At 34.0% G+C, this 13,277-nt stretch overlaps 1 protein-coding gene across 1 annotated transcript in view; it reads left to right on the forward strand.

Annotated features, from left to right (window-relative positions):
* The first annotated feature begins 1,770 nt into the window (after positions 1-1,770).
* GABRA1 (gamma-aminobutyric acid (GABA) A receptor, alpha 1) overlaps positions 1,771-13,277 on the forward strand; it is a 109,092-nt gene continuing 97,585 nt past the window's right edge. Inside the window, exons 1-3 of the mRNA XM_006864932.1 lie at positions 1,771-1,997; positions 4,282-4,370; positions 7,668-7,780. Of these exons, the coding sequence (XP_006864994.1) occupies positions 4,297-4,370; positions 7,668-7,780 (187 nt within the window). The 5' untranslated portion in view covers positions 1,771-1,997; positions 4,282-4,296. The remainder of the gene's footprint in view (positions 1,998-4,281; positions 4,371-7,667; positions 7,781-13,277) is intronic.

The following is a 13,277-nucleotide window of genomic DNA, read 5'->3' on the forward strand; positions in this document are numbered from 1 at the left end:
ATGAAACAGTTGGTAGTTTCGACCTGCTGACCTTGAGGTTAGCAGCCCGATTCGTAACCACTACGCTACCAGGTAAGTAAGTACTGCCCAGAAAAAAAAGTACTATGAGATGATCTTCAACTTTTCCTTCTGAATGTTTCTTTCTAAAACAATTCCTCAATAAAACTTGCCTTCACAACACAGAAATAAACCAGGTCCACCTTCTTGTGTGGTATTCAATTTTATATTCCTTATCATTTCAATAGCCTGTCTTTAATTTTAATCATGCAAACGGATTGCATTGCAGCAAAAGGGACACTGGAAGAACCAAAACACCCATTAAATGACATGGACTGGCCATTCATGTTTTTTCTTTACCTGGCTAAATTCCACCCTAAGCATCTGCTCTGCTAGAAATTCTCTTGAGAAAAATGCTAAGGAAATTCACCGAAGTTCAGAACCTTTCTATCAGAAGTATTACAGGGAACACCTTTATTGTTTCAGCACCTCCTGCAGAGAATTGGCAATGGTGCTGAAAGGACAGCTCCCAGTGCTGTAAGTATTTACATTAATTGTTGGAAGGAGAACTGCACCCATTGCCTCTCTGCTACAAAACACCCATTCACAAAATCAGAGGAAGGAACCAAAATCAACCCTAATTCCTCCGGAATTTAGTTAGGCTGAAGTTGAAGCACGCCCACCTTTATTTAAGTGTATAATTTATTAGTGGGTGGAGGGCCTCCTGGGAGGGTAGTAGCAGAGAATGAGGGGTGGGGAGGAAAGGGGAGTAAGGGAGGGTTTTATTTTTATTTATAGGAACATTTCCATCAACTTGCCCTTTCCAGTTTTTAATGTGGAGAATTATGGAGTTCAAGGCAAGAGAATGATTCAGGAAATGAAGATAGTACTCTCCAAGCTAGAAATGATCAGAACAATTTATATAAAGTTAAATACTCCTCTTCCTAAGAACCCATCATAATTCAGATTTAAAGACGCCTGTGTTTTCTAGATCATAGCATGCACATCCAAACAGTTTCTTCCAAAGATAACAAAAAAGCATAAATAAATAAATAAAACCCGGTCCGGAGCGTGTTCTTCCTGTCCTCTAAGCTACAGATGAAGGTGGGATAAAAAGCACTCAAACTGTGAAAATGCGAATAGACTTTAAACCCATTGACCAATTCTCTATAGTCCTATGTCTTCCCCTATCCTTCATCATTCGTGACTCTGCAGGACACATTGACTTAGACATACGTGTGGGAGTGTGTATGAGGTAAAGGCGAGACAAGAGTGCGCTCACCACATGGATAACCCTGCAGCTCCCTATTGCACAGCTTGTGTTCATTCATATGTATTCTGTAGATAAATATTTGATCAAAGATTCAATAGTTATCCTGATCAGTTGTATTTTTAATGGACACACCTTAAAATAGGGTGCTCAAAAATTACAAGTGTGAAAAGATGCTAAGTGCAGTCTACACATCTAAACCCTTTCTTTCCTAGACAATCTTCACCCCCATCCCCAAAAGAAGGAATGTTAGCTGCAAATGTTAAAAGGATTTCAGTCTGCAGCTAGAGCGAAGGGGATTAGGGCCAGAGAAGTGCAAGTTAAATTGTGCTGCATATAAAAAATGGGCGGATTGGTCTCCAGACCGAGAGGCTGGTACCACCTTCCTTTCTAAAATAAAATCTCTCTGGCATGAAGTCACCACCTATTTCACATCCGGTTTGCCCTGGGACGTATTACTACTGTCTTGGTAAAGAGAAATCTTTTGTTGTATAGCTGCAGATTTGGATATTGGGGAGCAAATTTGGGTGTGAAATCTTCATCAGAGGAGCACGCAGAGTCCATGATGGCTCAGACTGAGTGAGTGCAAGGCAGTGCGAGGACGCCCCTTCGCTCACTCGCGGCGCGCCTGGACTCGCAGAGTCGCTTCGGCTCCAGGCTCTCCACGATTTCTCTCTCGCAGACTTTTTCCCCTGGTCTTGAGCGATCCTGTGCCCAGAGGGGGCTCGAGGTAAGTACGGTTTTGGACCGCGACACACTGAGCTTTGAACGTGCCTTTTTCTTGCTGGGAAGACTAGGAAGCTGTAGGGGGGTGGGGGGAAGAGAAAGAGGGAGCAGGGCAAGAGGCTGATCCCAGAGCAGGTAGACACAACGAATGTTTTTCTTTCTGGGTGAAAACCGCAGCGATATAAGAGCATTATTTTCTCGCTCTCTCCCTGCTTGTCTTTCTTCCTTTCTTAGGCAGATTTGAATTTAGTCCGCTGGGTGGGCGGTGACATGTTGTTTTGGCCATTTTCAGCAAAGGGGATCTGGGGTGAGGTGGGGAGGGGCTTTGGGGGCATCGCCTAAAGTTAAGACACTGGGACAGATATCCTGCCTCGCTGTTGAATATCCAGGAAGGCACTCTCGCATCCTGGTTGGAAAAAAAAAAAAAGAGCTTCATTTTTCTTTTCCAGTGGACGCTGCTGAAATGCCCTCTGCTGTAGGGGTCTCTCTCATTCTGAACATGAAAAACTCAACTTATTATTTGACATGGGTGGTATGATCTATGGATGTTTGGAGTGTCTCTGTATGTGTCTGTGTGCATGTGTATTTGGAGGTGGAAAGGCGGCAGCTTGGGCTTGCTTTTAAACTATTATGTTTGTATTTGCAAGAAACTTTCTTACTCAACAACTGGAGTGCCATCATAGGTTTGTTTTTCTCTTTTTTTTAAATGTCACAGAGGGCAAATAGGTATGTTGCTTGCCATGGGGTTTTGTTTTGTTTTGCTTACTTCCTCTGGAATATCCCCTTTTATAAAGACCAACAAAATTAAAAGGGTTAAGAGGAGTTGTGAGTTTTTTCATAAAAGATGTTGAGGATTAATACAAATGTCAATTATAATTGTGTATAAAATAGATAAATATTTTAAATAAAGATACTTACTCAGGATTTCTTGTCAGTTTCAACTCATCTGTGTCAAAACCAGTCACTAATTTAAGTAAAAGCTATGATGAAACTCACAGTTCTTATCTCTAGATCATTTCACTCTAAACATATTAATTATGTTTTATGCTTACATGGTTGCTTATGATGTTTTTTTATTAATTTAAATTATCCCCAAGATTGTGGAAAACATTTGTGTAGATGTATTTAAAGACACACTACATTGAACTCTCCTTACGGGATTAAAAGATATGCAATCATTAACCACTATCCCTACTAAGACCTACAGACTCAGAGATGTGCTAACAAATTCTTTAACATTTCTCATGTTTGAAGTAGAATTAACTATAACACATTTTTTAAAAGGTTACCAGATTTCTTTCTTAACTATGTAGTGAATTGGATTTCAAAAATTGATGCCACAAATTTATTTCAAATTATTTTCTTTTTATATTTCCTAATCCCTATTCCTCCTTTCCTCCAGCAGCCCACTATCAAGTCTAAATTCAACAATCAGATGGTGATTGATTGTACTTTATCTAAGAGGCAAAAAGATGCTCTTATTCATACAAAGCAAGCACTCTAGCTTCCATCTGTTTGAAATGAAACATTCTCTAGCAGTAACCTGGCAAAATTTGAGAAGGCTTAAAAGGTATAAGTAGGCATGTTCGTGTGCATGTACTTCTGTGTGAGACAAAATCAGCACATGGTTTGACTACAAAGTGGGTCCTTTAGCCTCACAGAAGCTTTAGTGAGCATATTTAATAGGCAATCACAAGCAGAGGTTACAGGCAGGACTTTGGCATTCAACAGTGTGTTTCTCAGGTTTTTAAAAAGAGATGAATACAGTTGCTTGTAAAATCAAGAACTATCCAGAAATGAAAGATGGATTCTACCATCAAAGACTGTTAACCTACCCTATCCCACCCCCAAACATGCTTTTCCTGTGATAGACACCATTTTTTTTTTTTTAATGCAATGCACTATTTAGTCATGGGAACTCAAATCAGAGAAGTCAAAAATTTCAGATTATAGACAGAACAGAGATATTCAAACTACACCTAAAATATAAAATCTAAAGCAAAACAACTCACAATTTTTATGTTGAAGAATATTCTCCTCTGAAAGCATTTCAACTTGTATTCTTTTACAGGAGAAATTAATACACTGATGTATTTCTGAATGGAGTAATGGAAGGCAGAATAGAGAATGGATGGTCTAGGTTTCCATTGCTTCCAATGAGGTGTCATATCCCAGTGAGGTCATTTCCTGACTTCAAAGCATTCATCTGAACTGCCTCAGTCAGCCTAGTGATTATAGCCTGATGTTTCTTGCAAGAGACATTGATCTCCACTTGTTCTACTTTTCAGCTGCACAAGCTCAAGATGAAGAAAAGTCCAGGTGTCTCTGGCTATCTTTGGGCCTGGACCCTCCTTTTGATCACATTGACTGGAAGAAGGTGGGGACACTTTATTTTAAATCTGCATGAGAATTTCTGTAACTTTTCCTTTTTTTTTTTACCATCAGGGGAATGAAAATTGCCCTTGGATGAATTCATGACTAAGGGAATTAAAGGAATTCAGAAAACTTATCTGCAATAAAATTCCAGCTAAAATCAAAGGAGAATAGTATGAAAAAAAATATTAATCTAATTTGCATGGCATGTTAGTTAGAACACACTTAATAAGACTTTGTTAAGGAATGTGTTATTTCAACATTTAAATCTTAAATTGAACTTTTCACTGTTCAGCTTCCATGGAACAAATCATATGATTTCCTAATTCATAGAAAGTTATCCCAATTAACACCTATCTCCATTAAAGTAAATTTTCCAACAAGGAAATTTCTATTCAGTTGTAAAGATCTTAGGGTAAGTTGTAACCTCTCAAAAGTGCTAAATTTAAAATAATATTTATAATTCAAATGTCACAAATTTCTGTAAATGAATGTTCATATTATGCTTTGAGAGCATTATTTATATAATCAAATAGTGGTGGAGCCTGTGAGACAAAATTGTGTGAGCAATAGGTAAGTCCAAACTTCTGTACTTAAATGCAATTATTATGGTTACAAGTTATAATAAAAGTCTAACAATTAGCTTAACTACATTAAAAATATTTGTCAAACATATAAAAACATATTAAGAATTCTAAAATGGCCATTTTTTTTATTCTTCTTTTATGCGCTTTTGAATTTCTTTTGAAACTCAGTCTTGTGGCCCATTAGAAAGTCTAAGACATATTTTTAAACACTAAGATGCTTTTAAAATGAAGTAGAAAGTTAATCCTTATGAATTGTGACAGAGAAATTGAGTAAGTGGGAAAGACATATGAGTCTAGAGTTTATTAAACTGAAAAGTTATATGTTTGGTGGGGGTTATTTTTGCTGTTGTGTATGGTAAACACTGTCTTATAAATAAACAGAATATGCATTATTGTAAAATACTCTTAATCTGAGGAGTTAATTGTTCTTCACTCCATTTGAAAAATTATCTGAAGTGTTACTATTGTAATGACCTGTAGATGGAGTTAGTGCACAGTGTTTTATTATACAGTGCTTCATATGGAATCAAAATCAGGTGCTGTAACTGACATTTTTTCTTTAAATTGTATACTCACTTTAGGAACCCCTTTATTGGCATGAGTGTTTAATACCAAATGGATAATTTTGACCCAATTCCTAGGTTTCTTCTCTGGAAATTACAACTGGACATGATAAAAAACCAGAAATAATGATAAAGAGCATAATTAGAAAGTCAAATAAAAGAAAGATCACCATTCCACCTAACATAGCTATAATTGTTGTCTTGGGGAAAGGAATAATATTTATTGATATTTGTTTTTCAATGCAAATGCTTGATGTAAGCAACATTTAAAAGATAACAACCAAGTAGAAAATGATTATCTGTGTTTGACTGAAACTCTAAAAACATAGAGATTACAGGTAAAAGTAATAGGCAACTCCACATCTACAGATCTTATGAACAAATTAATTATGTTCTGTCATATCACTGAACTCACCTTTGCTTTTTTTTCACTTTGTTGCTTTTTTTCCTTAGAGCACTTGATCAGGTTTTCCCTATAACTTAAGGTGTGCTAGCATTTCTTTTCCTCCCATATCAAGATGACCTTCCAATACCCTTGAAAAATGCATGCATAGCAGTTGGTTTTGTAACAATGAGTTTTTATAAATAATTGCATTCACGAAACTATTTCAGCCTTACAGCTGTCATCTGCGAATAACACAACCTTGAAGATACAAAGTTCATAGAAAATGTGATGTTAAAAAATAGCAAGATGTTTAATTTTCCAAAAGAAAGTAAACTCTTAGACTGCATTCTTAATGCTGAGCTTAGAGGGTTAAAAAATTATTTTCTGCATTTCATATATTAATTTCATTGATAATTTATAGTTATAACATTATTATATTTAAAAAATTAACACTAAATGGTTATTTCATTTTGCTGACACAAAAGTACTTAGGAAGCAGTGTTTGATTTTTAAAAATTATTGGATTGTGTTTTTCACTCCTGTAAAATAGTTTCAAATGTTATATTTTTCAGTAATGCAAGTGTACAAGAGTGAAGCCAACACATACTAAATGGATGGTTTAAAAGTGATGTGTTTGTGTCAGCTTCTCATTTACACTCTATATTCAGTCATGAAATATAATGAAATATTTCAAGAAAGTGATCCATCCTAAGACAGAAAATTTTTCTTTCAAAGGATTTGGAGATGTCATACTAATTGTTACATAAACTATGATTCAACAAGCATAAGGAATATAAAATATTTGAACTGATGTAATTATATGGTAGAAGTTAATTGAATAGAAATGGTAAGGGATCCAAGCTGTGTCTTCAACTAGTAATGATCAAATAGAAACAATTAATCGATTGTATGAAAATAGACATCATGCTTTAGACTAAGAGCTGAGAAAAACTTGGTTCTAGTTTGAGCTACGCTCAGATAACTGTGTCACCTTGAACAAACATTAAGACTGTACTAGAGCTTGATGCAAATATAATTTGAGAGTATTACAGTATATATTTCCCAAGGTTTTCTGTACTTCCTGAGACCAGAAATAATACAACTTCAGCTAATTATAGATTGGAATAAATAAATCATAATAATTGGTTTATAAATCTCGAGGAGGATGAAGATATGTACACAGATGGAGAAATGTAATTATCCTAAGAAACCAGTCATATCATTTTCCCACATTAATATCATATATATATCAAATACAGCAAAACACAGATGTAAATAAAGGAGTTGAAAGTAGACATATCGATAGGTAAAACCTTTGGCTTTTACTATATGTTAGACAAAATGAAAATAAAATTATTAATTATTCTGGAAACTTTTATTAATATAAAAATACATGCTGTCTTTTTAAATTTGGAAAGAAGTTTCTCTCATTTATTTTCCTCTCATGCACTAAGTTTCTTGTTCTAAAGAAGGTGTGAATTATAGCATGATATGCTGGGAACGCGAAACTGAGAGAGCCAAGTACATTTCCTACAAATTTCTTGCCATGCTTATAAAAATTAAAGAGCTTACAATCTATGAAAATAAATATGGGGAAATAGTAATAGTTAAAATGTGACATTTTTGATTCCTCAGAAGAAAATTTCAAATTAAGATTCAATAGACAGAAAAATAGGAAAATCAGAAAAATATTTGATCTGGACAGACATTTTATTAGAATGTTATAATTTAGTGATCACTAACCTTTATTTTATAATTATTTTAAGCTCTGGACAACCGTCACTACAAGATGAACTTAAAGATAATACAACTGTCTTCACAAGGATTTTGGACCGACTCCTAGATGGTTATGACAACCGCCTGAGACCAGGATTGGGAGGTGGGTCTTCCCAGTGTGTTTTTAATTTAAAGAATAGCATTAAATTTTTACTATCAGAGAGGAGTTTTCCCTCCAAACATAAAAGTACTTTAAGTGGTAGCAAGCACAATGTCTTCTATATAATGAACTGATAATACAGAAAAAAAAAAAAAAATGGGGATAATATTCCTCTTTCGGAGTCCTGCTTTGGTGCTGTGGGATAACTCACTGGACTGCAAGGTCAGTTTGAATCACAAGGACAGCGGTTCAAATTCATCAGCCACTCCTTAGAAACCCTGTAAGTTGGAACCGACTGAATGGTACTTAACAACAATAACATTCCCCTTTCCAGCTCAAAGACAGCATATACTTCATTCAGCACTGCTATGTTTGCACTGAGGTCAAATAGGATCTCTAATTCTACTGCTCAAAATATTTACTATAGAATATTAAGTATTCTAAGTATTAGAGTATTGTTGTTAAGTGCTATCAAGTCAGTTTTGACTGATGTTGTTGGTGTACTGATAGCGACCCCTATATGGTCAAAATCAGTGTTTTCTGGAATCAGAAATTAAGAAGAAAAAAAAAAAAATCACAAAACAACTTTGTGGTTGGTAAGTGACATTGAGTTGGTTCTGAATCACAGCCACCCTGTGTAGGGTTTCTGAGGAGTGGCTGGTGCTTGTGAGCTGAAGTACTTGTTCAAACCAACCTTGCTATCCTGTGATTATCCTACATGCCACACCAGGACTCTAGAAATATTGGAATGGAAGGTAATTCTTTGGGTTTTCTTTTTAATCATGTATTTGCACCTACATAGTCAGTTTAAATTTCTGATATATCAAATAGTTACACTGATTAAATTCTATTTAGGAAGAAAACTATGCATAATGATACAATATTTATAATTTTGTAGTAATTTGTCCAAAGTATTGTACACTTATTTGAATAACACTTGAAGAACATTGTGTTTGACTAAACAAAAACTAATATAGCCCAAACAAATTATTGATATTAGAATAAAACAAATAAAGGAAGAAAATAAATTATTTTTCTGTCACAAAGAAAGTCAAGGTTAGAATATGTGATTCCAAACTTTACCATATGCCTTTCCTTTTCCAAATCATTGATGTTGTTATTCTTGCTAAGTGCTGTTCCCAGAAATGGCTGGTGGGTTTGAACTTCCGAACTTGCTAATTGTTTAGTGCCACACCATGACTCCAAATCATTAATAACAAATGATTAATAACAATATTTGACAGCAATGAAATAGCACAATTAAGAAAGTCATATCTTCTTTACCTTCAATCTCAGATATACATATCTAAGATGTTTAAGAATTCAAAATTTGAATTTCTAGTCAAATTATAACACAGATTTGAGTCACATTTTTTAAAATTTTAATTACACTTTTCTTAATATAATCTAATGAGTGTGCTTCTCATGGATCTGTTCTGAGGATATTATACTGACACAATAGCTACAGCAATGGAATCAATACCAATAATTACTAAGATCGTGCAAGGCCTGCATAAGTAAAGATGTCATGAGTCGGATCAATTAGCAACTAAAAGTAAGCAAAATACCAGCAAATGGCATAAATATCACAGAGACTTTAAGTGGTACTACCTTGCTAATGTCACAATTCAACTATAGGTCAAAGATATTCTTTCTCATTTTAGGATGTGCTATATAAATTCCTTTTGATTTGTGTTCCACTCAATCTTTATTTGCTAATTTATTAGGGAAAAAATATTTTGGTTAAAATAAATTGCTCAGAAAATGGGAAGGCTGATACATCAATATAATGAAAAATCAGTCTAGTGATATGTCCACACAATGTCTCTGTACTCCTAAATATCTGAATTAGCTCCAGGAAAAATATTTTAGATTCCTAAAAATTGAAACAAACTTCAAAGTTTGCAGATGGAGGAGGAATTTATAAAGGGAAGACACAGTCAAGGTAATACAACTTTTAAAAGGTAAGGTTATTACACTTACTGATGGGAATTTTCTTATTCTTTTATTGATCCTCATTTTTGATTCATGATATATCAATACCTACAAAATCTGCAGCATTTTATAACACATCTAAAAATCTGGCTTTCATCCTAATTTAAGAAATTCTTTCTACTATTTTTGCCTGCAAATATGAACATCCTCTGAATTGTTTTTTATATAATTTTCATTTTTTAATGAGTTTTACACATGTAAACACACACTTTCTTTGAAGGTCAGCTCAGAGAGCAAATAACATGCCCATGACTGTTCTTTTTATTAAATTGTGCATATTGTCTGGAGTTCTGGTGTGGCGCTTCAGAATAATGCACTGGACTGCAAGCCAGTTTGAACGACAAGATTGGCAATTCAAACCCACCAGCTGCAACTTAGAAACCCTAGACAGGGTTGCTATGAGTCTGAACCAACTCTATGGCACTTAACACCAGCTTTGTATATTTAATAAATATACTAAGCAAGTATAGTCTAAGCAAGAAACATTTATATATATACCTAGACTATGAAGATACATGAATCTGCTGGATTTTTATATACACTGAGAATGCCCTAAAAAATAAAATTTCAAAACTTAGGATAGTAGTAGAATTATTAAGAAAAATAACTATACTAATTCATACTTTAATATTATAATTTTCTAAAATCACTTTTATTATCTAATTAATCCCAGAAATAACTAAAAAGGACATGTGCTTAAGGACCAGAAATAAGTTTGTCAAATATAGACAAGGTGTCTTTTTAATGGAAATTGACATAACACACTAAAGAAATGGATAATGCAAGGACTCTGGAGCACTGAAAGAAGGAATGCACTTTAATCTTGTTTAAAGATATAAGTTCTGGCCATATAGGACAAGCACAGATCCAACTGCAAGGTTGGTGGTTTAAACCCATGAGCTGCTCCTCAAAAACTGTACACACGGCCACTATGATTCAGAACTGACTCAATGGCAGTTACCAACAATAAAAATGTTTTGTGTTCCCCCCCCCCCCTTTATTTCTGGTTCCAGAAATCACTGATTTTGAGAACACATTGATTAATGACATTTGTGGTGGCTGTTGTGTGCCATCAGGTCAGTTCCAACTCTGTCAACCCTGTGTAGTGTTTCTGAGGCTGTGAATCTTTATGAAAGCAGAAAGTCTCATTTTTCTCCAGAGGAGTGACTGGTAGATTTGAAATGCTAACCAGCTCATAATCTGATACTATATAAGGCCTCTTTGATAACTGACATTAAAACACATGAAAAAAATTAGTTCATATCAGTCCTTTTATTTTTTTTTTAAATGTATAATGAATATGTTGTATGACTCAATGTTACTGCTTTAAGATTTATGAAAACATTAATACTGATTAAACTTATTTTTTATATATATTTGTAGAGTGTATTTTTTAGCTTTAAGCAATATGTTTGTGCTTACTATAGATAACCTATAAAGCCAATGACACCTTTTAAGTACAATTTCAAAGAGTTTCCTATCATTAAAAAAGTATAACTTAAATAATATTATGTATTTTAAAACAAAATCAGCTACAAAATTTGTGGAAAATATTAACACCTTGATTTCTGGCTGCTATAGATTAAAACGATCTAGTATATTTCTTCAACAGAAATACAGGAATTTATATTATTTACCAAAGTATAGCACCATAGTATAATCACTGGACCTCAAGTTCAGTTTTAAATGCAAGGCTGGTTGTTCAAACAGCGTCTCCTCTGAAACCCTAAATAGGGGTCTCTATGAGTCAGAATAGAGTTACAACCATAACAACAATATGTACACTATATTACCGCATTACAACAGTAACAACAATATATAGAATATATTTCTGTAGGTTCCTTTTGTTTTGCCTGAGTCATTTCCTTTAAGATGTAAAGAAGACATTTTAAAAATTATAATTAGTTTATAAGGGGTAAACTTTTCTTCTTCACCACATAGCCGAAGCTAGGGTAATCTCCTCTTGCAGATGAAACACTTTACTTTCTTCTTTTTCATGACACAAATATAGTTTTATAAAAATAACAATACAGAAGATAAAGGTATTTTGTTCTGAATGTGTTCAGTAATACAGAAATAAGATTATCTGAGACTTGAAAATAATGAAAGAAATTCTTGTATGTGCAAATTCATTATGACCTGCTTTTCAGAAACCTACACTGCAACAGAAGGTATCGTATTACTCTTTGGAGATATACACCTTGGATATAATAACTAAGACACATAAAATATATAACTGGTGACCCAGATGATAGAAACCAGTTTGCAGATATTGTAACACACTGTTTAAAAAGAATATCTTTTCAGGGTCAAGAGCAGTTTTGAGGAAGTAAAAAAGCCCTAGAGTGGATTTTTAAAAAATAGTGTTGATAAAAGGATTAGAATGTGTGGAATGTTTATAATTTAATATACCTTTTTAAGAATATAAACAGAAAAATAAATTGACCGTATTTATATATTGAGTATATAGAAAATGCAGAAAACTTTAAATGGAATTGAAATAATTGGTAGTCAAAAAAAAATAACAAAATTGTAATTTCTGAAATCTATCTCATTATTTTCTCTTTCTTTTGGGGCAAAATGCTAAGATCTCCATCTTCCTTTGCAAACAGGCATAGCAGTGTCTTTGAAAAGCTCTTGGGTAAAGCATAGAATAAAATAACAAAATTGTTAAGGAAAAAAGAGGACAAAAGAGAGAAAGACAAAAAGGAAATAAAAGGAATGAAAGAATGGAGAGCAAGAAGAAGACAGAAAATATGGAGAGAAACTAGAGATGAATGAGAGATGGAGAAGGTAAAGGAGAAAAACAGACAGAAAGTGGGCTGGAAAGAAAGGTGCATTATGTGGCACAGGCATCTCTTGTTTAATCACGCTTCCTCTTAGTTTCAAATCAGTACCAAAAATAATTCTCCTAGAAAAATGTATCTTCCCAAGTTTTCTTATTGACAGGGAGTATAATACTAAACAAACTTGGATTTCTCTCCTGTTTCCTTAGAAATTATTTGATACTTCCCTTGAATTGCACCCACGTGAGTAAAATTTCAGCCACCATCAAATTGACTTTTCTTTTTATGTAGCAATGAGACAAAATCACCCATAAGCATAAATCTAAAGTTTAGCATGAAGAGATATTTCATATTTTTAAGAATAATTAATGGCTGTCTTATGACACACTTTCATTTCCTTGGCCCCACCATATAAGGTACATTTTACATTTTAGGCTATGACAAAATTCCAGATACAGCTTTCTGTCTGGAATACACCACTAAGCTGAGAGTTTCCCCTTTCTCCTGCCCATAGGCTTATTTGCACCTATTTATCTTGCAAAACACATTTTATTCCCCAGAAAATCTTGTTTCACTTTTTGGATAACAGATTTAGTAATAAGTAAAGTGTGCTTGATTGGAACTCAAACTAGGTAGTATCAAAGGAAAGCGGTCTCGATTGAGGTACTATTTTGAAAAAACTCTAGAAATTCTTTTACCACCCCCCTCCTTGTTAATGA

This window comes from Chrysochloris asiatica, unplaced genomic scaffold, assembly GCF_000296735.1.
Source record: "Chrysochloris asiatica unplaced genomic scaffold, ChrAsi1.0 scaffold00073, whole genome shotgun sequence".
Classification (NCBI taxonomy): Eukaryota; Metazoa; Chordata; class Mammalia; order Afrosoricida; family Chrysochloridae; genus Chrysochloris; species Chrysochloris asiatica.